The sequence below is a fragment of the Solanum tuberosum genome, unplaced genomic scaffold (assembly GCF_000226075.1).
Source record: "Solanum tuberosum cultivar DM 1-3 516 R44 unplaced genomic scaffold, SolTub_3.0 scf00158, whole genome shotgun sequence".
NCBI lineage: Eukaryota > Viridiplantae > Streptophyta > Magnoliopsida > Solanales > Solanaceae > Solanum > Solanum tuberosum.
Window position 1 is genome coordinate 223,931 of NW_006239083.1, and position 26,418 is coordinate 250,348.

The window sequence follows — 26,418 nt, forward strand, 5'->3', positions numbered from 1 at the left end:
AAAATGATTTAGAGGTACTTCCAGATACGGTAGGAAAGCTCTTGGAATGATCTTTCCAACGCCGCCAATTTTACGCAAATCCGAGTTCGTATAAGTGAATTATGCCCTTTGGAAGTTGGGCTGTTGGAATAAGGAAAGTCCAATCCGAATTTTTAAAGGGTAGTTTGGTCATTTCCTTACCCTTTTTTTTTAATTCGTTTTTGGTAATTACTTAAGGGTCTAGGTTGAATTAGATCAGTTTACACTTTTACCAAAAGAGTTAGGATTTTGAGAGAAGAGAAAAGAAGATGAGAAGGAGAAGAACGTTCAAGATTCGTCAAGATCGTCGAGTTAGCTTGTGAATTTCGTCGGGGGGGGGGGAGGGGAATCCCTACAAGGTATGTAAGATCACATAGTGTTGGGTTAGTTCACCCACAGACCAATATTGTTTCAATTCAGCGAAATTAGGTTATTTGAATGCAAAGAAAGTGAGTTCTTGAATAACATTGTTGAAAATTCGTTAAGTTCTTGATGGTTGTGTTGTTGAAGTCTCTTGTTGATTTGATTCGTGTTTCCGGGTAAAATTTCATGTTGAATCTATTGTATATGGAGGGTATATATGATTCTAAGTGTTTGGGGAAAGAACCATTGAATTTTAGAGAGTTTAGAGATGAAAAACGAAGGAGAAAAATCGGAGTTTTCTAGGCAAGGGCTTAGGGCGCCGCGCCTGCCAGAGCGCCACAAAAGTTCCTATGAACTTTGGCCTCTGGCGCATCGCACCACAGAAAGTTCTCTGAACTTTGAGGGCTGGCGCCCAGCGCTTCTCAGTGCGCCAGGGACGTCAGTTCTCCCCATTCGTTCCCCACCCTTTTTGTACGTGTTCCTTAGTGATGTATCTACGTTTTCTAGTTGATTCCAACACTCTAAGGTATACCTAAACATCATGAAATCATCCATAAACATGAGATCATGAACCTTGAATCCATAATCCAATTCAAGGAAAGTTAAGATCAAAGTCAAGAGAAGTAAGAGTCAAGTCAAGATAAGTTCTTAGAGTTTTCCTAAAAGTCTTTTCCAAATGTTTTAACTTTGTTTTAAGACTTAAAGTTCAAGTTGAGTAAAGAGTAAAGAGTAAAGTTTGAAGTTCATTTCTTCAAAAGTATATGGGGACTAAGTATTCCCAAAGAGATTTAAAATATTTTCACATTAAATAAGAACGGAAACTGAGATTTCCAAAGAGCCTTCGGGCTAGTTTTCAACAAAAAGTAATTTCTTTCTAAATGAAGCAAGAGGGGAAACTTTGATTTCCAAGATAGCCTTTGAGCTAAGTTTTTGAGCACTGATCTCAAATCACAGAAGAAGTATGTTTTTAAACATAAAGAGCTAGTGTCATTTTTGGGAGTAGTATTGAGCACCGATTGGGAAGAGTTCATACAACTATCAGCCCCCTTAAACCATGTAGCCATCATGGGTAGAAAATGGTCATACTTTTTAGATGAACCTTTTTCCCATAGACTAGTGGATCCACTTAGTAATTCAGGTCATATACCTTTGGCCGGGTATAGGATGCGCTGACAGCGTGAGGAAGATCTATGTATCATCACAATAGCTCTTATGTGATGATTGTCGGCTAGAGAAACTCCCACAAAAGTAGGTAAGTTTTTCTTTTATATTCCCTTTCGAGACTATGTTGTTTTAGCATTCCAACTCGCATACTCGTACATTCAATGTACTGATGCCTGTTGGCCTGCTTCTTATTATGATGCAGACACAGGTAACTAGGATCGGCATCAGGCTTATCGTTGATCCAGTGAGCAGTTCAGAGTCAGTCAGTCGGTGAGCCTCCTTGCATTTCGGAAGATCTATTTTCATTTCTTTCCAGTTAGTTCATTAGGATGTTGTGGGGTTTGTCCCAACATCCATCTCAGTTGTTTTAGAGGCTTCATAGACATTCAGATGTTAGTCCTTTGAGTCTTTTCATTATCATTTCTTATTGTTAAGACTTGGGTTGCCACTTTTGGCCAAGTTGAATGTTTAATCTTTAAAACATTCTCAGTTATTTTATTATCCAGTTCAGTTAAGTTCATTGATCATTATAGATATGAATATTGTCTTCTGCTGAGTTAAGTAAGTCAGGCCAAGTGTTCGCTTGGAGCCAGCAATGGTCTTCGAGTGCCAGTCCCGCCCATGGTGTAGGCTCGGGACGGGCGTGACAGATATTATGACTTAAACCAAACCCAAATCCAAATCCGTACACTTGTGCATATATTAGTAACCCTATAAGCAAAATTCGAAATTATTAATTATGAATGTATAAAAAATCAAACAATATGACGTATGAATGCTAATGTAGATTACTAAAATCTATTAAATCTCAAATATGAAAACAAAATCACAAAAATTTGAACAATAGAGTTTAAAAGACGAAAAATCTGAAATAAATAAAAGAGGGAAATCTCATAAATACTTGGTGAATATGAAAATCTCACAAAAAAATCAAACAGTATTGTTTAAATATGGAAAATTCGAAATACAAAATACTTGGTGATTATGGTGATTATGAAAACAAAATCACAAGAAATCTCACAAAATACTTGTTGACTTCGAATTTACTTTTATTAATGATTGAAAAATCTTTTGAATTAATTGTGAGATTTCTTGAACAAAGTGTAGGAAATTGGAAGAGTTGATTTTATTGAACAAGGAAAGAAGATAACAATGGTGAAAAAGGGAAGAGAGAGAAAGGAGCAATTTGGGGTAAAACCTAGAAAGAGGGGTAAGCGGGTAATGATCTTTTTTTTATTTTTTACGGGAATATGGAGTCTAATTTGAGCCTGATTAGAGAAATAAAAGGAAAAGAAATTAATTATATTAGGATACAATTTATTTTCTAAAATATTGAATATTGACATTTTTAATAATAATTTTAAAGTGTAGATGTTTTTAATATTTATGTTAAGAATTGTGAGAATCATGAAATAATTTATCCAAAAATGACTTGTTCTTTAATAAAACGAACCATTAGTATTTAACCTTTTTGTCGGAGGAAGAGCCACGTTAATTTCTTAAATAAAAAGGACAACAAAATAAATAATTTACACACACAAAGTGTTTAGCTAAGTTCTACCACAACAGATTACCTTGTAAATTGTTTTCTAAAAATCATCTATGGTATCCTTCCTTTCTTGTGTCACAAATCCAAAGTTTTGACCTAATTTTCTCTTCTCATATAAGTTGAATCAAAATCAAAAGCAGAGGCATATCCAGGATTTTGAGATGATGGGTGCACTATTACGAAAAGGTCGATCTAAGATATAAATTTGATCGGTTTAACATTTAGGTTCTTATCACTAAAAATAATTAAAATTTTAAAATTATAGGTCCAAATTTATTTTTTACCTATCCAAACCACTTAGAGAGGCGTTATCAAATTTTAGAAAGGAAAATAAAATGAGATAAATAAAAGATTCAAATTTCTAACCTCACTTAGAGAAGTGCACCTAATCATAATCGCACAGTATGATACTTCAACTATGGGTTCACATATCTATATTTAATAAAAAAAATTAAATATAACACTACTCTTTATGATTTCAGGAGGGGAGCATGGGTTCACATGAACCCGGTGACCCCCTCCTGGATACGCCTCTGATTCAAAAGTATAGATCCATAATTGACATGGGACACAGATCTTGAAAATTTGAAGTGCTTAGCACGTTCACAATATTTGATCTATTGTAGAAATGATTTTCACTCTATTCTAGGGATTCACCCATTATCAAAGATTACCTTAGGTATGCTAGAAATTTGCCCATTATTAGAGATTACATAAGAACTCATTTAGAAATCAAAATTTCTTTTTTCTCAATGTAAAAATGATAAATTTGGAAATCAATAGTCCCTTCGAGATCATGAGGTGGTGTAGGCTCTCAGATAGCAACCAAGTCTATTTATTCTTCGAACTGAAACAATAATTGAGAAAAGTATGACAACATAAATTGTTCAAAAATTAATATTGAAACTAGAATATATAAAGTATAATCAGAACTGACTAGTTGAAGATTTTGACACAGATGGAAACAATTAATACTCACAGACTCTCTTAGAACTAATGAAAAATGAAGTTTTTCAAATAGTTGATTGTTGTGTAACAACGACAGAGAATTCTTCAAAAAGAAAGGAAGGAATAATGGAGAACAATTCATACCTACACAATTCTTCAACTACAAAAATGGAATGATAGTGTTCTGTTGATCTTTTTTCACCTTCTTGACGACTTGTGAGCATCAACAAAATCTTTTTTTGCAAATATAGAATACAGAGTTCTTCAGGGAGTAGAAAGGAAGAAATGGAATAGATCTTCATCTGTTTTTCACTTTCTTGAAATCAAGAATTCAGTTTATGAGTAACGACTAAGAAATCTTTTTTCAGTTATAGAATTCCCGTCATTAACCAACCAATTGTTTAGTTATCATTTATTTAATACGATGTTTCAGCATGATTTTTTTTTACTCTACTTTCTTTTGGAATTTGTAGTATTTCAGGTGTTTTGATGATTCTCACAAATGCTGGGATCCGGTCCCAAGTAAAGTAGCTCTCGTCTAAGTTCACTATGGTGAACAAGGTTAAAGTTGTCCTGTCAGTTGGTTGGTGAGAAGGACAACGTACTTTTCCAATGAGAATGGACGAGGTTGTTTGTTCAACGGATAATAATTCTTGTTGGTAATTGATATATTCAAGTGAACAAACAACAAAATGATTCATTGTGATTTTTGTCTTTCAAGAACTCAAGCTTTAAGAACACACACGACAAGGGACCTGATAAAGTGAAGAAAAACAATCTTGAAGGAGAAACCTTAATAGGGATGTGGACTAGGACGTTACGTTGATTTGCTGACATATGAAAAAAATGATTTAGCTTTGCAACTATTTAGAGCAAACTTACGAAAATCACAGCTTTAATGGGGTCGTTTGTGATTGGAAATTGAAGTTCCGCGTTCTCTTTCATCCTTAGGAAAACATCAACCAAATCTTCATATCCAAATTCACATTATAAACTATTCGAATTGACGTTGCAAATTCTTTCTTTGCCTACTAAAAGGTGTGCGCGAACGGAGGGGGTGGGGTTAGAAGGTGTAAGATTTTGTTCAAAGCTTTGTAGAGCCATATAAATAGTGCAAAAATAGTACCATTTTTTATTTTGATTTTTAGGTGTAAAATCATTGCCATTAGGTTTGATTTTGATTTTGATTTGTTAGGCATATAAGATTTTTTTGAGGTAAAAGATAGTGTTTACCGTGGTTAGGGTTGAGGAAATGATTGAGGAAGAAGGAGGAGATTTTTATTTTTTTAAAAAAAAAAAAAGATTAATGCGCAAAATACTGTGGGTGTCAAAAACTAGTAGGACCCCATGAAGTATAAGTATGTAGTTGATAATTTGATAATTAGAATGGTCATTTGGTTATTTTCTCTTCGTACTAAATATGTGTTTTATCAAGTGTTGTATTCCAATGTCAAAAACATACATCAACAAATAAATTCTAGCTTTAAAACTATAATAACAAAACAGAACAGTTTATCAGCTCCCAAAATCAGTAAAAACAAAGTAATGTTAAGTCCATTACTAGCTTAAAGAAACATCAAAACAAATAACCAATTTCCAACTTAACAACCAAATTTCAGTACCAACAAAGACGACCGATACCATAATTTCATAAACAGTTGCAAACTTCAACACCATCTTATAAAATGCTTGCAGGTTGAGTGTAGTTTTGACGTCAAGTAGTTAACAGTTAAGCTTTGTCTCGTTGCTGGATGAATCTATCAAAATTTCAAGTTTTCCTTCTCATTCCTTATTCCCTTTTTCCCATTCAAAAAATAAAGGGATAAGTCAAATTTATCCTTCTATATATACTAAACGAAAATATTCAAATATATCCTTCTATACTAGGTAAAAAGTTCATCCTACATGACACTGACATTTTGGTGAAGTGGACATCACACGGCATGCCACCTCACCATTCCAAAACAATTTTACACCCTCTTCTTCCACCACCACTATCTCATTCCCCTCTATCACCACTGCCACATAAAAGTACAATTGCATCCTTATTCCACTAGATAATCAAGGTGGTCTAGTCAAGAGAAAACTCATACTATTACACATGATGTTATTGTTACATTGGACATGCCTTTTGAATGTGCTTGTTAACATACTCTTAATACCTATGATTATTGAAAAGCAAAACTTAAAGAGTATAATCAAGAGGCACTGTGTAAATTTGGAAAATTTCACTTCCCACCAAGACCTCTACTAGCTAAAACCACGGAACCAAATGAAGGGGAGAGAGATGGTCATTTGTCCAGAGAATAATTAGTGTAAGCACTCAATCGACGTGCTTACAAACAATGCCCACTGCTTAGCACAATGGTAAAAAGGTAGCACTTCTTCTCAGTATTTTCGTCTGAGCAAAGTAGCAACATGAATGAGTTGGGAAAGTATTCCTCGAGCGAATAATCAATTAAGGTACATTGACATACAGTAGCATCATCAAGCAAAGGTCCTGTAGCAGTTACAGTGACTGAAGTATGACATTCCCAGATTCAGATTCAGACTCAAAACATTCCTCCAGTTCTTGTTTTCCTAGTAGTCTAGTGGAGGGCACAAATTTCGTGTCATCGGGACAGTCAGATGATTCAAGATCCAGAGGAGTTACACAAAACTGGCTGCCAAGTGCAGAAATGGTTCTATTGATGAATTCTTGTCGAGATATATAATCCTTCATGCGACAAATAAAGTCTGAATGGTCTCTTGCCTGAATAACCAATAGGAACACTCTCTCAGAGACAAGGAAGCAAATTTTTAATGTGCATCAGAAAAGTAACTTGTGCAAACAAAAAGTAGTGAAGACATTGTCAAGTAGCAAATGAGTTTGCATATAATAGGAACTACTATAGACTTAGGCATGAGAATATTTAACTCAACTTACGTTGCGAAAAAAAGCCACGAGCAATAAAGTATAAACTAGATTGGGAAATGGTAACAAGAACCTGATACCATGTGATAAGAATCATCAACATAATATGAAATATCTCAACAAAAGGTACCACCGCCAACTGTACCAAAACTTCAACATTCACTTACATAATTATCAAGCATTGGCATCCTATAACAAATTCCTTCCCATATCCTCCAAACCTAGAAGTTGAATGCTTTCCTAGTTGAACATTGTGCATCTTATACTACAATCCCTCAGGATTCCAGTACTATCATCGATGAGAAAACAACAACAAGCAAATTGCAAAGTCAAATAAAATTAAAACATGTTCTACAATTGTGGGATGGTATAACGCAGCTGTCAAGACATTACCAGAGTGTTTATTACTTGTGCAAATGTAATTAAAGATAAGAGAGCAGAGTACAAGAAAGGGTGCAAATGGAGAAGCTACCCATGCTTCATCTTTTTACCATGATGTCAGTATCAACTTACAGGCATTGACACCATCAGGCTAAGAATAAGATTCATGCAGTGCAAGAATTACTCTACTATTCCCTATAGAATGTAGTAATGTACCATACGTTGGAGGGAAGAAAAAAACTATTTCTGGCTATGAAAATATTTTATTAATGACTAACTGAACAATATCCTTCTGTTAATAACATAGCTGGCCCATATGACGCAACATACAACAAGAATGAAATTTTGGCATCAATCTTAAACACGGCTGAGATTATTTTGCCAACATCTTAAATCAGAGTGTTTCAAGAAACACAATGTCAAAAAATCAGCTGCATCATCAAGTTCTTTAAGAAAATGCTCACAAGATTATTTAACAAGTAGAACAAGGAACTTGCAAAAGTATTAGCAGACCTGTCGATATTCAGGAGCTCGTTTTGGAAGTTTGAGATAACCCATGTTCATCATCTCATAATCCCACAAAAAGGACGTATGATGAACCCAACGCCTTTTTGTGATAGATTGAGCATTTCCCCCAAACTTGCGGTTACCAAAAGCGTAGTCTGTGATCATGTAGAAGTACAATAAAGTTGGTTATCTATGGAAGTTGGTTATCTATGAAAGTTGGTGAGCAATACATGAAACAATAATTCCTCAAGTCATATTAATGTGGGAGCTGGAAAAAAAGACATTCAAGCAGTCAGATGGATAGTGACAGGTGGGGGGTAGTATTCACCATTCGTATAAGGCTAAGTAAGACAGTGTACATAGAAACGGGAACCAACAGCACAGAGAGGAAAGGATATAACATTGCAAACAATAAGAAATAAAATACGGAAAAAGAAGCATCCAAGTGGTCATCCAATGAATGTGATTTTTCTTGTCAGGAAGTTAGCAAGAAAGTTCTTGAACCTTATATTCCAGAAACAATTAAATCTATACAAAAGGAAGCTCCCTTGACGAGTCATGAGTGCGGCGTAAAAGTTTTATTGGAGGACAACCACCATCATAGAATAAGTTCTTACTACAGCATTGTCAGACTGACACTCAACCTTCTAGACCCCAGTATATGCACAAATACATTGTCAGCCAGATGAAACTTCCAGTTTCTTTTTGTCAGTCAAATAAGTTTTACTAATATTGTGCAAACAAAACCATACAGCAAAGCATAAGCAAGTGTTTCCTCCTTAACAAAGTTAAAAGCAAGTGGTTTTTTCTTCTTTGGACAAGTAAAAAGTGAAGTGTTCTTTCTCTCTTTTCTTTTTTGGATCTCGATGAAGAAAACCTGCAACACTTCCTGCAAATATGCTGGACAGTCAATGATGAGCAATATCCTTGAGCAAAAAAAGTACCATTTTCACGAAGAGAGAAATCCCCAACTCCTTGAAACACTTTGCTATACAGCTGGCCACTCCATGACATGATGGGCCTAGGATATGGCTGTACACTAGGGAGAGCATCTGTGTTGCATATGAAAGTGATGAAAACTGTCCGGTGATCGACAATTACAGTGCCCCCTCCAGAAAACCTCTTAACTACTGGAACCTTGTCTTGTAAAACAGGACCAATTTCAAGAAGTTCAGCTGGTTTTCTGTGAAAATGGTTGATGCTGTTATATAAAATTACACAATCCAAAACATACAGCAGTAAAGTTCTATCATTACAGCTATGGCATTCAAGTACTCATAACTTCTTGCATCAATTAAAAACTGAAAGATCAGAATTTGCACACCAGAAGTGTAGGTAATACTGGCCGCTTTGCCCCAACCAATATATGGTCTACACGATATCTGAAAGTGGAAAACTGGCCTTGTTATCAGTGTCTTTATGACACACAAAGGGAGTCATAAGTTCACAATGATAGCTCATTACATAAGAATCTTTACAAATTATTCAGGACATGTGGAACATATTAGATTCATAGAAAATTTATCTCTGATTACTTTTTCTCCAGAAACCACGCAGATGCTAATATTCTGCAAGTTCACTAAGTTAAATCAAACCAGTAAGAATCTTCACAAATTATTCTTGACATGTGGAACATATTTGATTCATATAAGATCTGCTTACTTCTTATTTTCAGAAACCACACAGTTGCAGATATTCTGGAATAATGTCATTCATTGATCGCTTATTGAGCTATTACAGGTATAATCCCCACCCCCACCCTAAAAATGACTATTAAGTAGATGTAAATGAAAAGTGACACCACACTCATCCTAGCGCATCCATCATCCAGTGTGAGATATAGAAACAAGTGGCCTTTGCCTCTTACTTTTGCAACTTTTAATGGTACCTAGGAACAACTTAAGGATCCTTATTTTTTCTTGTGATAACTAAGAAACCCCCAGTTCCAGTGGCACGCAGGTCGAAATCCAGTGGATAACGAGTCTGGCTCAGGGTACGAATTTGTGACGTGCTCCTAATCCATTTGAAGACTTTCTTTCAAGCTGTTTTTTTTATATATATGGAGATGAAGTTGATAGAATAGTGAACATCCTAGAAATTCAGATAGCATCCGAACCAAATCATCCTAATAATTCATTGTATAGAAACTCTTCAAAATGTATACCCCACTCAAAGTAACTTCTACTATTCAAAGATTTGCAAAACTACAATTATGAAGCGAAAACAAATACTCCCGCTATTCCAATTTATGTGACACACAACCCGTTTTAGTAAGTCCCAAAAAGAATTACAGATTTCTTTATTTAGTAACAATTTAACTTTAAAAGTCTTTAAGATATGATTTATACCCACACAAACATCTATGATTTGTTTTAGAAACAAGTTTCAACCGTCTTTCTTACTTAAACTTCATGTCAAGTCAAACAACATCACGTAATTGGGACAGAGGGAGTAATGTTTCAAACTCCCAAATTTCATTTCCAATCAAGCACAACAACAAACTCAGTATAGATGTATATACATAAGCCACTCATGGCAAAAGACACCAATTACTATCACACATTCTATTAAGAACTATGGATTAGTCCATCATTTAACAAAAAACCCAAAAAGCTATAACAACCCACAAAGAATTGATCTTTGTACAACGAACCCGCCAATCGAAACCATCAAGAAACATTTCTACAAAAAAGTATTTATGGAAAAAAAAGAGTAACATCATCATACCATAACATAGGGTGAAAATTGATAGCTCACCCTGAAATCCCCATGACAATGGTGGGTTCATTGGTTCCATCATTCACGATACACCAGTTATGAGATGAGGTCCTTAGTAGCCGCTCCTCCAATTGCAACTGCTGCAGAATTGGGACTCCATTAAGTCTAACAAGATTCATCAATGGCAGCAGCCCTCGTGAACTCATCGCAAAAAAATCAAATCTTTACTATTTTCTTCTACTAAATTAATGATCTGTATGTTCACAGCTGAATTGGGTCTTTCCTAATTTCACCAGAAAATCTATAATTTGTGTGTTCTCTCGAGGAATTTCAAGGAGAAATCAAAAGTTTCTTTTTTCCCTCAAAGAATTAAAGCCTAGCGCCTACCATATTTTAGTTTGACATTCAATACAAACAACTTCACATTTTTGAATTTTAAATAAGAAAAAAAAAACAAATTATTGTTTTAAGATCTTGTTTGTCTTTGTTTAGGAAATTAAATATTATAAAATTTAAAGAAAATATTAAATTGATCTAATATTACAACAATAAAATATTTTAAAATTTATAACAATTGGTGATAGTGATGACTAATGATGGTGATTGTGTGTGATTCGGGATAGTGTTGTTGGCTAATGGTAGTGGTTGTAGGTAGTATATTGTGGTTTAGTAATTGGGAGCAATGATTAATCGTGGTTGTTGTTGGTGACGATTGATAATTAGTAATGGAATGATATTGATAGCTAATGATAATGACAGTTGACGGTACTAATGTTGATTAATTATTTTTATTATCGATAATGATTAGTGGATGTTATAATGGTTGGTGGTGATGATTGCAAATGATAGCTAATGGTGATGAAAATTGATTTTGGTGATTGATGGTAGTGACGGTTGTGGTTGAGCTAAGGATAGTGGTTGTGGACGGTAGGAGGTGGTGATTGACGGTGGTGATAGTAGTTGTTGCTAAAATGATGACTGTAGGGTGAGTGAAAATAGATGGAGTAACAGTGAACTATCATTTTTATAGACATTTTAAATGATATTAGCAAATTGAACCTTCTCGAATTGTTGTTTTTTAAGAACCAAAAAGATTTGTGCCAAAATAACAGATGCCACAAAAGTTCTTGGACACGTAATGGATCTTAAAGTACTATTTATGCATCTCTCTGACCAAAGCCACCTACATTAGGATTACTCGTTAATTGTTGATCAAATTTGATAGATTCGCCCTCGGAAACAAGAAGTTATGGTCCGAGAGGGATAATATCAACCACTTGACATCCCTCCGACGCATTTGTTATGGTTATCTCATACCCCCTTTTTTCTTTTCGTATAATTTTGCTTACTATACCTGTTGTTGTAGCATTATAAATTGTATTGTTACTCTTGTTGCCATCGGAATAAACCTGACCCCTTTCCTTGTTCTCGCCTACATATATAGGATATTTTAAAAAGTGAACACCTTTCTTAGTAGCAGGGTTTAGGGAAAGAATGGGGAAGGTTAATTCCCTAATTTTTCACTAGGGACAGAGCCTACCACAAGAATATTTCTAAATGATTAAGATTAAATATAAACAAACAAAACTTAAATTCTATATTTGTTCATACCTTTTTTTTTTTTACGTTATGTTCAATTTCAAATGTCTATTTGAAATAACATTAATAATTTAATGAATCGTTATTCCAAATGTCTATTTGAAATAATATTAATAATTTAATGAATCGTTATTTCAAATGTATATTTGAAATAATATTAATAATTTAATAAATCGTTATTCAAAAAGCAATTTATGATTCGATTATATAGAAGTGAAAATCAAATGATTTGGTTATATAGAAGTGAAAATCAAATGATTTGATTATATAGAAGTGAAAATCAAATTAGAGGTAGTCTTTGGTTTCTTAAAACAAAAATATTACTTAAACTCACATATTATTATTTATTGGTGATGGCATATATCTACAATAGATCATTACTTTATGTAAAATATTTTTTAATTATTTCTTAAATTTTAAATTCTCGATTTCGAACTTCAAATTGAAATATTGACCAAACTGTTAAATTAACCATTAACAATTTCAAACATATAAGGCCAAATTAGAATTGATGCAAAATTTACTTTGAAAATCCATATTTTCTTGTAGTAGTAATTATATTTTTTTTTTAAACATTTGAACACACCTAAATTCTCATAGACAATCAAATAGCAACACAATTCATAAAAGAAGAAAAAAAGAAGTCCAAAATGTTCCAAGTCTTTAGATAGATCCATCATTCATTGTTATTCAACTACTATGATGAAAAATAATACTATGTCGTTTCTCTTCATCTTCCTCCTCTTAGTTTTGGTTTCATGGCCATTCATCACGGCGGCGGAGACGGAACAGCAGAAGCAACAGTTCGCCGTGGAGAGTGGAAAAGTATTGGAACTTGATGAATCTAACTTTGATGCTGCAATTTCCAATTTCGATTATATTTTGGTTGATTTCTACGCTCCTTGGTGTGGCCACTGCAAACGACTTGCTCCTCAGGTCTATTTCCTTTACTTAGTGTTGTTTATTTTTTTTATTAGAGTCCTCTCCTTTAATAGATCTTACTCGAATGTTGTAGTAATTCGTAGGTGCAAATCACTTAACTTACTAAGCTACGATTGTAAGTGGATAACTGCAATATATACGATTGGTTTTCTTTACTTCCAGTGTGATAATTGACCCAAATTACTAAGAAGAAAAGCCAAATGAGTTGAATGAATTCAGATCTGAAAAAATTAGAATAAGCTTATACCGAGTTTTATGATACGTTTGCTGGGATATGTGATCTAAATTAGTATTAAAAATAAAATAAAAAATCTGATGGTGGTGTCTGGCCAGCTTGTATGTACCCGACTATTCGCCAGGTAGTGTCATATCCACCAGCACAACTACTGAGTAACTTTGGCCACCAACACTTAGGCGAAGATAGAAATCTAATCTTCTTTTGTTTCTGTTGGACTTTGAACTCTGGTCTTTGAGATTTGCACCCAGTTCATCAACCACTAGGCCATACACTTGGATGTGAAATTAGACTATAAAGTATAGACGGATCAACTAGATTGAGAACCATGAGGTTTCATGTTCTAATCCCATCAGAAGTAAAAAAACACTAGGTGATTTATTGTCGTGTGTCCAAACCTTTGGTGGACAAAGAAATAACTACCAACAAGGTTGCGTTTCTACCTTAATTGATAAAGGACTCTTCAATTAACTTCAAAAAGGTTGATTGCTTCTCCAATGAAAAGTTTTCTGGACTCAAGAATGATTATGTCATTTGGGCAATACGTAGATTTGGATTTCCAATACATTTTGTGAAAGTAATTTTTACTATTAATGCTTCCTAAGTATGTTCTGTGTTACCATTGTTATCAGTTGATCTTTCCTCTGAGGGGTAGCTGGTTGGCTGCATTAGCAAATTAATCTCCGTATAAAGTCCGCATACCCATATGACCAATGCAGTGTCTGTTTGGACTCATAAGAACAAATAATCTCCGATTAAGTAATGGATTATTTGATTGATGGTATTAAGCTTAAGATAACATATTTTATGTGAGAATCTATGCTTTATCTTATCTCTCTGTTGGATGGTTCCCCCCCCCCCCCCCCCCCCCCCCCCCCCCCCCCCCCCCCCCCCCCCCCCCCCCCCCCCCCCCCCCCCCCCCCCCCCCCCCCCCCCCCCCCCCCCCCCCCCCCCCCCCCCCCCCCCCCCCCCCCCCCCCCCCCCCCCCCCCCCCCCCCCCCCCCCCCCCCCCCCCCCCCCCCCCCCCCCCCCCCCCCCCCCCCCCCCCCCCCCCCCCCCCCCCCCCCCCCCCCCCCCCCCCCCCCCCCCCCCCCCCCCCCCCCCCCCCCCCCCCCCCCCCCCCCCCCCCCCCCCCCCCCCCCCCCCCCCCCCCCCCCCCCCCCCCCCCCCCCCCCCCCCCCCCCCCCCCCCCCCCCCCCCCCCCCCCCCCCCCCCCCCCCCCCCCCCCCCCCCCCCCCCCCCCCCCCCCCCCCCCCCCCCCCCCCCCCCCCCCCCCCCCCCCCCCCCCCCCCCCCCCCCCCCCCCCCCCCCCCCCCCCCCCCCCCCCATATGCACATTTCTCTTCTCAAGAATTGAATTCTATGTGATGCGTGATTTCATGTAATTTTCTGAATTTCGACCTCTAAAATCAATCTGATGAATTTAAGTTCATTGCAGTTGGACAAAGCTGCTAGCATTCTTGCTGATTTGAAGCAGCCCATAAGTATCGCAAAAATAGATGCTGACAAGTACAAACGTGTTGGTTCAAAATATGGCATCGAGTATGTGTGCTTTTAGCCTTATCACTAAATCGTTTTTCTGATATTAGTTTTACAATGTATGATCTGCATCTGTTTAATAAGGTTTTCAAGAACTCAAAAGAAAGGTAGGTATTCATTAGGTTGATAAGACATCTTTCATACTTCCTCCATTTCAACATGTTCGTCCTACTTTCCTTTTTAGTCTATTTCAACAAGAATGGTTGTTTTGGCAACTCTCTAATTTCAACTTTCCACATGGTATGTGTTTAAGATTACGATATTAAAGGGCATATTGGTGCATTCCACATATCATTAGTTTAAGACCACGAGATTCAAAAGTCTTTGTTTCTTTCTTAAACTGTGTCAAGTCAAAACTAAAAGTACCATTTGTCAACGACTATCATTTAATTATAAAAATATTAGTCTTCTTATAGATCAATTAAGATGTCAAACTGGGGAATGCAGTGCTGGCCACAGATCTAAGAGGCTGATTCCGAATTTCCAGCCCATTAACCATTCCTTCCTGAAGTGATAGTGATCACAACAGTTTGCTTTAAAATTGGATTTCATTTTTACTCTCTTAGGTACACCATATAGGCAATTTGATTCGTATTCACCTGTGTAAAAGAAGATGATGTGTTTGAAAGTAAAGGAGTCACAACGGAAGTTGAAAAGCAAAAGATCTAGATGTTGATAGGTCGTTGAGGGCCTAGCCACATCCATCTTTCTGTGTCAGTACATCTGCCACGTCCTTTTTTCCTTTCCTTTCCCTAGAACCTCCATTAATTCTACCTCTAATCTGATCTCCTTTGTTCCTTTCCTCTCTCAATCTTGGATCTCTCCTTCGTCAATATTGGCCCTTCCCTCTCTTTGTCTAGGATCTCTTTTGTGCTAATATAGTGCTGATACTTCTGTGTATGTGCTGGAGTAGGAAGTAAGTATCTTTAGCTAAGTCTGTTGGAGAGGCAGATTAGCCAGGTGACATACACGGAGAGAGTAATCAGGATAGTTGAAATTGATGGACAAAAGAGATGACTAGCTGGACAGGGATTGAGCTTTTTAAGTGGGAAGACTTGAATTTGGATTCTGATCTACTTTCTGCACCGTCTCTATATCAAATGAGGCTGGATTACCCCAAGAGTTCAGCTGTCGTGTAATTCAATATGTTACTTTTTTTCTGCAAGAGAGCACTGAAAAGCATCAAAGTGAAGATATATTAGATGTTGTTTGCTCTCCCTTAAACAACAACAACAACAACAACAACCCAGTGAAATCCCACTAGGTGGGGTCTGGGGAGGGTAAATAGTACGCAGACCTTACCACTACCTCGTGGAGGTAGAGAGGCTGTTTCCAAGAGACCCTCAGCTCAAGAACATCAAATCTAAGTGACTTGCTCTCCCTTAAACAAATAAAACAAATATAATGCTGAGCTGCAGGAACACATGCTTTATGGAAATTAGATTACTTCTCCCTTTGACCCTTGTTTATGAAAGTAAAAGACACTGATCATTATTATTTTATTAGAAGATAATGAATTTCTTTTTTTGATCTCAATGCAGTGGATATCCAACTTTAAAGATATTTATGCATGGTGTTCCAACAGAATATTATGGACCAAGAAAAGCAGATTTACTTGTACGATTCTTGAAGAAGTTTGTTGCTGCTGATGTGGCCATACTCAATTCTGACTCGGCCATTAGTGAATTTGTTGAAGCAGCTGGCACTAGTTTTCCTATATTCATAGGCTTTGGTTTGAATGAATCTGCTATATCACATTTTGCAGTAAAATACAAGAAGAGAGCATGGTTTTCTGTGGCAAAAGATTTTTCGGATAAAACCATGGAATTCTATGATTTTGACAAAGTACCTGCTTTGGTAGCTCGTCATCCAAACTATGACGAACAAAGCATCTTCTATGGCCCCTTTGAAGGTTAGCTTATCATTGTCTGTCATCTTAGGCTTTGGAAGTAATTAAAATCTCACCCTGCTTATCAAAAAAATATTCATCCCTTCCTAGAAACCAATAAGAGTTAATACTTTTTCATCGCGTAGGAAGCTCCTGAGCAAACCAGAATCTTGTGATAGTTAATATAATAACAATACCACCTGCTCTGTGTTTAAAAACTTGCTTTCATTCAACGATTGGCCCTTTATCCGTATTGTGTCACTTCAAAGCAGAAGTCAGCAACTCCAGATTCTGATGTGCTTAAATAATAGGGATCAATCATATAGCTAACCTTGACAAATTGATTGAAGAAGGCAGTAAGATCGGAAATTTCAGTGTGCTGCTAGTTGTAGTGCCTTCGAAAAGGAAGCATTCAAAAACATCAGCTGACGCTTTTGATGAATTCTGAGATCGTTTTGATTAGGTGGTTAAGTACTTGATTTGATTGCATGACTATTACCTTATATTATACTTTTCAGTTGATTAAATTGTTTTAGGCTTATTACCCTTCGGGGTGGCCCAGTGGTTTGGGCTTGGGACTTTCATGTTGGATGTCTCAAGTTCGAAACCCCTTGCCAGCGAAAGCAAGGGATTTGCCTTCTGGGTCGAGCTCGTCGCACCGGGCTTGCCTAGTGCAGGTTACCTCTCCTATGTGGTTTGCGAGCTATTGCATAGGAGCGGGGGTTTTACCCTGTGCACACCCAAAGGGTAGCGGCTGCGGGTTTTCCTTGTCACCAAAAAAATAAAATAATAAATAAATAAATAAATTGTTTTAGGCTTATTTATGAAAAAAGTTAAATTGCTTTAACTTCCAACCTGCCAACATTTGCTGTATTTTCTGTACTACATCAAAAAACAAACTGATTTAAGAATTGAGCTGAAGTTGTGTCTTGGGGACTTCTGTGAAATATTGGTGAATATCTGAACCTTCTTCCTGCTATGGATCACAGAAAAATTTGTTGAGGATTATATCAAGCAGAGTTTGCTCCCACTGACTTTGCCCATTACTGAAGAAAATCTGAGATTGCTGAAAGATGATGAGAGAAAAGTTATTCTAACAATTTTGGAAGATGAAAGTGATGATAGGTCTAAGAAATTAGTGAAGCTCCTGAAAGCAGCTGCATCTGCAAACCATGACTTCGTGTTTGTTTTTGTCGGGTTCAAGCAGTGGCAAGGGTTTGCTGAATCATTTGAAGTTTCTAAGAAAACTAAACTGCCAAAAATGGTTGTTTGGGATGGCGATGAGGAGTACTTTTCAGTAAGTTCTTTTACTTCTTTTTCTCTCCCTTTCCAGGTCTGCGCTAGGGATTGCATGTTTGTCGACCCTTATCAAGTGTAGGAAATATATGCTTTATTGTTTGAAGTATGAACTTTTTGTTTGTGTAACACGGCTAAAATATAGTGCCTTCAACTTATCGACTAAAGTGAACGATGAACTTTTCATTTTTGCTTAATGTTCTGACTAAAATAAACAACAGGGATAAACTGTACTTAACCATACATTATAAATGGCATCATTTCACTGCATGAAACTTAATTATGTTGTTTCTCCAAATCGGTAAGATGCCTTTTGTGAATAATATCTACCAGGCTAGATACTTCTGGTAATTTTCAGTGGTTGATTAAAAGAGAGACAATTATTTACACATAATCTAATTCTAGGAGAAGTGTCTTTTGACTAAATCACTATAAATTTTACATACTGATTACTATTTTTTTACTCGTGCAACAGGTTGTTGGTTCGGACAGCATTGAAGATGAAGATCAGGGGTCCCAAATTACACAATTCATTCAAGGATACAAAGACGGAAATATTATACAGAAACGTATTAGCTCTGGTTCTTTCATGGGTTTCATAAACTCAATGATAGGGATTGGAACAGTGACCATCATAGTGTTTGTAGTTGCGGTGGTGATGATTATCCAGTCTTTGAAAGAGGAACCCGTAACTGTTGGTACAAGGGACGAGGGAGATCATCCAAGCAGCTCCACCTCTCAGGCGGAAGCCAGACAACCACTTCGTTCTGGAGAGAAACAAGACAAGGAAGATTAAGTTTTACACCAGTCAGACCTCAAATAGTTAGCTTGAGAAATCCTCGACAGGAAAACCAAACTACGCGTAGGTCTAAAGAGTGCTGTTAAGTTTCATTCTCACCATGATCACGGCCCTTGTTATCTTATGAAAGTTACTTCATCAACATACTTGTAGGATTACTGTAACCGGAAGTGTGGAGGGAAGAGTTTGTGCTTCAATCTGTGTTATTGAATTTAACAATTTGTATTTACAAATGTGGAGGCAAATTTAGTTTTACCACTGTGTAAAATGTGTTTAAAACTAGAAACAATGCTGCTGCTAGCTTTATTCTGTACACAATCTTGTTTTAGCTAATACCGCTGCTTGTTTGGCGATTAATGATAGTCCATGTGCTCTTAGTTGGCAGTTGGCACCAATGATTGAGGACTTAGTATGCAGATGGGAGCTCCCAACCTGTATACTCTGAATTGGATGTAGAAACACACAAAGCAATATCACAAGGTGTTGCTGATTAAACAAACTTCCTCAACCACATGTGCAATATTTTGAAATCAGTGGATGTATCAAAAACTAAAACAAGTAAAAGACTAGATTTAGTCACCTCAAGGACATTCATATTTACAGGCAACTACAGGCCTCAACCATCTATCAGGTGGACATGGCTAAAAACATCACTATCACTAGAGAATCGAGGGTAAGAAAAAAAAAAAAGCAATAAACAAAAGAAGGCGCAATGCGTACAGTAAGACACCCATCTTTAAGAATGTACACTCGGTAAAAACCTCAAAAATATCAAACCTATCCAACTACTAAACCAATATTACAGAAGTGTTGAGCAATGAAGCTAGCTGTTGTATTCCTCTGTCCAGATGTCACAGCAACCAATACGAATCAGCTATATTGTCTTCAGGTGAAATTTGAGGTCAGAATAACTCGACCTGAGTTCCCTGTAAGGGACTTCAACAATTCGATTAATGTTTTCCATGATCAATCAAATCATGACTCACATCCAGGAAGAGAGTTAGCTGAAGCAAATGGTGAAAAGCTTGTAATTGATTCACTGTGATGCAGTGGGTTAGGCTGCCGACTTGTTGATCCCATATAGCTCGACGAGGGATTGCTAGGACTAGGAATGTATGCAGACCCATATCTTGAATTAAGAGGTGATAGACAAGGATAACCCAATGAGTTGGATGAAATTAAGTAAGCTGCACGAGATCTTTGAGAAGATGCATTTTGAAGGTCCAGTGAACTTCGGCTTATAGTAAGATGTGGTGACTGGTACGACCAAAGTGAATGCTGGTTATGAGAGCTAGAGATTGATTGAGGACGAGAAACTGAAGGTGATTGAGATTCTCCTGTGCCTATATGTATCACTGCTGATGATGCTAATGATGACCTCAGAGATGACATTGAAGATACAGATCGCAGACTGGAAGAAAGCAATGGTGTAGATTCTGATGCTGGTGGTTCACCAGTGCTAGTTCTTGCATCCCGTTTGCAGACAGGGCAAAAGGTTCTCCATGATGTCAGCCAAGCATCAACACACATAGTGTGAAATTCTGAGAAGTTTCCACAGGACAAGTTAATAACTGAAAAATGCCAAGTGATCCAGCAGAAATAAATTCTGAATGTGAACATACATCTATGAAACGTAACAACAAATACTGCATTTATAACAAGATAGAGCAGCTGGGGACAAGGGAAATATTCCAACAATATGATACTTGGAACCATAACTTCTAGTTTTCACATAGTTCACCCCCAAGGAGACTTCAGAAAATGAAATAACTTCAAAAATCAGGTATGAACTGTATTTATAACTGTTCTGCTACTTTGGAAAGGGTAAAAGTCAAGATGTTAGAAGAATATGCACACAGTAATGAATGATCTTCTCTGCATCATGATACCAAGTTGGAGCTACACAACTATGATGACAGGCTTGTGGGACTCGGCAAACAGATACCAAAAATTAGTAGTTGGAATCTTCATCATATCCCTGGAATAACAGACCTTAAGAGTTTTGAACAAGGCACTGCTGGGGAAGTGATTATGGAGATTTGGAGTTGAAGAGCAGGCATTGTGGAGGGAGGTGATAGCACGAAAATATGGAGTCGTAGAAGGGGAATGGAGGTTTAGAAAAGTATTATGAAAGGTTAGCCAGATTTCAACGGCTTAGTTACCTATGAGGTAGGGAATAGAAGTAGAGTCAACTTTTGGGACCAACAGTGGTGCATAGAAGTATAGGAGGACAACCTTTCCCAACTTATTTAGAGTTCCGTACTAGAAAGAGACGATGGTACAACAGATTCGGGTGAGTCAAAAGGGGGGAGTTTATTGTCTGGAATTTACAAGATTGAGAGATGGATGAATTTCGAAGGCTGATGGAAACGCTTTACTCCAGACCCCACTCGTGGGATTTCATTGGGTATGTTTTTGTTGTTGTTGATGAAAACGCTTTACAAACAAAATACCACACTCACCAGTGAGAACCCGTAGAGGTGGGGTGACAAGAAGTGATGGTGCTGGGTGCATTTTCAGTAAGGTCACACTACCATAAACTTTTGGTGGGAGACGAGTCAAGTTTCCTTAGTGATGACACTAAAATTGTTTCATGTTTAAGAGGATACATTAGTGCTTATCAACCATGATCAGTGATTAGTCTGCCATGGTACCAAAAATCAAAAGGAATGAGTATCCTCCTAATGGAGGAACAACCTTAACAAAATGGTGCATTCATAACCTTCAACATAATTAATAATCCCACTGTCCCTAATTACTTGTCCACTTTTGAAAACAATTATTGTCATAGTGAGTTTACCATTTTACCCTTATTAATTATGAAGCGGATGAATTAAAAACTTAAGATTTTCAAAAAGTTCTACCTTTTTCAAAGTAATTAATTGAGGGTATAATAGGTAAAATAAAATTGTCCTTTCTTGATTTGTCAAAATGGACAAGTAATTAGGGACACCTAAAAAAGGAAAAATGGACAAGTAATTAAGGGACAGAGGGAGTAAAAGCAAGAACCAACTATGAATGAACAACTTAAAAAGTAAATAACCTCTATAAGAGAGGAATGAGGACAACTTACTGTGCCGGCATGGAAGAATTCTAAGCTTATCTCCAACAGTATAATCTTCAAGGCATATAGCACATGTCACTGATGTAGAATTATCCTCCACAACTGATGTAAATATCAAACTTGGCATAGCTTTAACCAAACGGCTACTAATACCATGAAATTCACGAACACGAGAAGCTTGGGGCCGTTCTCTTCGTATATGATGTCGGCGAACAAAGAAACACATTGCAAGTACAGCAGACATAGCAAGTAGTGAAATGAAAGACGTAGCCATGATTGACCAAGCTGAGTTTTCCAAGGTTGGGATTAACCATACTTCCATATCAGGGCCAGCATACTTTGTGAGTGCTTCTCCAGAAGCTTTTGAAATGAACACTGCCAGTATCTTCACACCAGCAGAGGTTCCTGCCACTGTATCGTGTGTCTGGTTAAACCTTTGGTTGTCAAAAACAATGATGATCAGACTCTTCAAAAAAACAACTGCACCCATGTCGGATCCTCCAAAAATGCATTACTTTTGGAGGATCCCACACGCACCTGGAACCATTTTTGAAGAGTCTGAGCTACTTACTCAAAATTCATCAATTTTTTTGAACTTGGTAACTTTACTCAAAAATCAACAATTATAGAAACTTAAATCATTCAAAAGCAAGAGATGAAGATGGTGTTTGAAGTCTGACAAAAGTTCTATGCGTTATCAGCACAAAAGGTGCACAAAAATACGAAAAAAATGAGTTTGGGGGTTAATAGGACCCTAGTTAAGTTTAGGTGTGTCTCTGGGATTTTGGTCATAGTCAGGGGGGTACTTGTGCCTTATCCCTTTTATTTTCCTAGTGGAAGGGTGTAGGCAAAACTAATCCGCTAGTTTTTTTTTTTTTTATGACAAGGGAAACCCACGGCCGCTATCCTTTGAGTGGGCACTGGGTAAAACCCCCGCTCCTATGCAATAAACTAATATGCTAATTTGTCAGTTCTATGATATGAACATTTCAGATGCACCATTGTTGGAACATGCTGGCTCAAGCCAATCACAGAAGACAAACATGTTGTAACGATCATGAGATAAGCTTGGCAAGGATTTTGAGCTTTTTATTTTAGGTTATTTAATTTTCAATCCGAGCATATTTAATTGGCCACATACAAGTTTTGCCACACCTAGTTTTCCTAAAAATCATCTTAAAGTCGTAAACATGTATTTAGTACAGTTCAGAAGCCATAATGCCAATGGACAAAATAGAATAAGCAAAAAGCTGTGAATTCAAATGTATCACATAATAAAAGACTAAAAGAGATCTTAAGAGCTGGACAATCATTTTTCTGTTACAAATTGGAGTTTGTTATATTTTCTGAAACTTCCTTCACATGGATCAATCTCTCTTCACCAGATTGAAGGACCCTTTTATATGTCGTCCTATCAGTCTTTATGAATAACTAGTTAGCGAAGGAGTATAGTTGGGTTGATCAATTGACAGTTTAGAAGTTTCATCAACATTTTATATGGGATACACAGAGCATTAGGTGATTAAAAGCAAAGCAGCAGGTTTGCGTCAAAGTTGCATATTGTTGGATAGCTGGCTTGTGCAAGGAGTAAAGAGTTCAATGTCAATTTTAACTAAATCTATTTTGAAGGAATTACTTCTACCCCAATGAATCAAAACTACTATCAGCTGAGAGAATCTGACAACTGTCTGCAAGAGATTTCCCTTGCAATAGTTCATGAAGCCATTTTGCCAGTAAGATAGACACCAATAAAAGCTTTTTTCAAAACTATTTTGCAGACTAAAGTTTCTTATTTTTCCAGATCTAAAATCAGTTAGTAGGACTATTGATACTTAAATGATTAATATTAGAAAAAATTCAAGCTTAACCTTATTCTAAAACTTGCAATCAAAGAGTTCAAGAATGCAGCACATGCAGCCATTTTTACGCTAAAGATTATGATTCAACTACTCAGTACAACGATCTATTAGATAGTGTCCTTATGCAATTGTGATGTAATCATATCCCATCTCAATTGGGCATGTATATTCCTAGGCTTTTACAGTTTTTGTTTGCAAGTTCATGATGATAGCATGGGCACTTTAGTGCGTCCTCAAGATATGATTTCTGGTACCATTATACCACTTGATACGTTAACTACCATCAAACATAATATAAGCTAGAACAAACTAAATGAACAATTGAAATAAAGAAAGAAACTTATTTTTTTGATCAAGTGAAATAAATATAGAAACTGTACAATGGAAGAGTTCATTACTTGCAATTATATCACCATATCCACTATCATAGATAATGGCTGCTTTAAAACCTGCAGCTTGTGCTTTTCTAACTTTATCCTCAAAGCTACATCCACCCCTGATTATCAGCACAAATGGTTCTTTTGTGAAGTTATTAGTTGGTTCAATCTTGTTAGTCAAGGTTGAGCAGGCATCCAAAGGCTCCGCAACATACAACCTCCCACATTTTCCGGAACCCTTTGGTGAGGGAGCTGAAATAAGAAGCAAGGTCGAATTAGTACATTAGCATAAACAAATCCCGGAAAAAAGTCGAGCCAACAGAAAATGTATAGAAAACCTTTGTTATATCACAACACTCAACATTTTCAGCAAAAACAGAAACACCACCATCACTAAACCTCATAAATCAATTACAATGAACCAAACCCATGACAAATAACAACATATTTTCAGCTGTAAATGCAAGTTATTAATACAACATTCATACATGTTCTCATGATCCAAGTAAAGATTCCTTGAAGATTTCAACTGAAAAACAAGAACTTGCAAAATATGACAGGTGACATTTCCAAGATGAAAACTTCTATTCCCCCAGAAAAAACCCTTAACAACAAATATGATCAAGTCCCCCCACCCCCAAAAAAGCATATCAGTTCAAACAGCTTATGAATAACATAAATTAAGCAAAACCCAGTTCCCAAAATTCATCAAAAGCACTAATCACACATTCCATTACACAAAAAATGAATAAGAAAGAAGTCTTGGGAGAAAGCAAGATCAACTCACCAAAATTAGCCTCAATGTCTTCAAAAGACAAAGTACTGTTATTTCCAATCAAAATCACACTACCAGTAGCTCCAGAAGCCGTCAAAGACACCAAACATATCAACAAAAACACCCAGAAATTCACCATCCCACTTCCCAAATCTCAAAAACCCAGCAACCCTTTTCACAATTTTCCAAACCACAAAAAGAAAACTAAAAATTTCACAACAGAAAACTATAAAAACACTCAAAATTCACTATTCCCAACCAACCCTACCTCCCAAATCTCAAAACCCACAACACCCTTTTGCCAATTTTCAAGAAAATTCACAAAAAAAGACACTCTCAGAATGCTGAGAGAATAGAAACATCAGCTTCCATAGAAAATGACTTTCCTTGTATGTGTAGTTAAAGATGACAAATTTTTGGAAGGAATTAGAAATCTAAAAGGGAAAAAAATCAACATTTTGGGGATAATAAATTTATATATCTTTCTTGTTTATCTAAATCTCTAACAATTTATATTGTTGCATGTTTTTAAGCTAAAAAGGACCAAAAACAAGAAGAAAGAAAACTAACTAAAGGCATATTGGCAAAGAACCTAAAGAAAGGGGATATTTTTGCAAGTTGCAAAAAATTATGTTAAATATTTTCCTAAGTTTTTTTAATTACAAATGCCAATATTTTGTTTTAAAGAAATTACTTTTTTAGCAACTTAAATGATACATCTCTTTGCTTCAATTTGTTTAATTTAAATTATTTCGAAAAAAAAACCTTTCATTTTTTAACAAGTATTTTAATTTAAGCTTTTTACCTAACATAATTAAAATTATATCATAAAAAAACATTCAAATACATTTTGCATGTTTTTGGTTTAAACCTTTAAGTTTTAAAAAGTCTCTTTCATTTTTTCTTAAATTTCGCATCAAGTTGAAATTAAATCAGAGAGTACAAATATTCTTGAAAGGTATGAATTTATGAAGTATTCTTTTTGTTTCAATTGATGCGGCACCATTTAATTTGACATAAAAAAAATAAAAAAAAGATTTGTGAAATTTATAACTTAAGAAAATCTTAGATATTTGTGATTATTTTATTAAAAACAACAAATGAAATTTAAAATTAATTTATTTTTCATTATATAAAGGAATCATCTTTATAAGATTGATTAAAGAGAAAAATGTATCACTCGTATATCAAACAAGGAAGTATGAAGAGTTAGGTTTATATTACGAATATATATTTCCTTGTAGACCTGATTTTGAATCTAAATAATTTATTTGTTAACTAGCAATGATAACTCACTTGGACAGAGTTGGAAATATTTTAAAGATCAGATTTGTGAGGTGTTAGTATCAAAATGAAAAGATATTTTTTTGTAGATGAAATATTATACATAATAATATTCCAATATAGATATACAACTATCCTGCACCGCCAAAGGGATACTGGATTACTCCAATCTTTAAAAAAAAAAAAACAACCTACCTGAA

The 26,418-nt window shown here is 36.2% G+C and overlaps 3 protein-coding genes across 3 annotated transcripts; 1 reads left to right on the forward strand and 2 right to left on the reverse strand.

Annotated features, from left to right (window-relative positions):
* Positions 1 to 6,255: 6,255 nt before the first annotated feature.
* On the reverse strand, positions 6,256 to 10,972 carry LOC102592930 (uncharacterized). The gene is made up of 4 exons (XM_006353558.2): positions 10,602 to 10,972; positions 8,789 to 9,027; positions 7,851 to 7,999; positions 6,256 to 6,794 (listed from the first exon to the last, which is right to left on the reverse strand). The coding sequence occupies exons 1-4, from the start codon at positions 10,766 to 10,768 to the stop codon at positions 6,552 to 6,554; spliced, it is 798 nt and encodes a 265-aa protein (XP_006353620.1). The 5' UTR covers positions 10,769 to 10,972; the 3' UTR covers positions 6,256 to 6,551.
* A 1,766-nt stretch (positions 10,973 to 12,738) lies between these two features.
* Positions 12,739 to 19,216, forward strand: LOC102593267 (protein disulfide isomerase-like 5-2). Its single transcript, XM_006353559.2, has 5 exons — positions 12,739 to 13,097; positions 14,776 to 14,879; positions 16,418 to 16,788; positions 17,754 to 18,061; positions 18,536 to 19,216. Exons 1-5 carry the CDS (start codon positions 12,861 to 12,863, stop codon positions 18,854 to 18,856), a joined length of 1,341 nt encoding a protein of 446 aa, XP_006353621.1. The 5' UTR covers positions 12,739 to 12,860; the 3' UTR covers positions 18,857 to 19,216.
* A 185-nt stretch (positions 19,217 to 19,401) lies between these two features.
* Positions 19,402 to 25,522, reverse strand: LOC102593593 (receptor homology region, transmembrane domain- and RING domain-containing protein 2-like). Its single transcript, XM_006353560.2, has 4 exons — positions 24,947 to 25,522; positions 24,181 to 24,411; positions 21,933 to 22,334; positions 19,402 to 20,400 (listed from the first exon to the last, which is right to left on the reverse strand). The coding sequence occupies exons 1-4, from the start codon at positions 25,071 to 25,073 to the stop codon at positions 19,835 to 19,837; spliced, it is 1,326 nt and encodes a 441-aa protein (XP_006353622.1). The 5' UTR covers positions 25,074 to 25,522; the 3' UTR covers positions 19,402 to 19,834.
* Between the last annotated feature and the right edge of the window lie 896 nt (positions 25,523 to 26,418).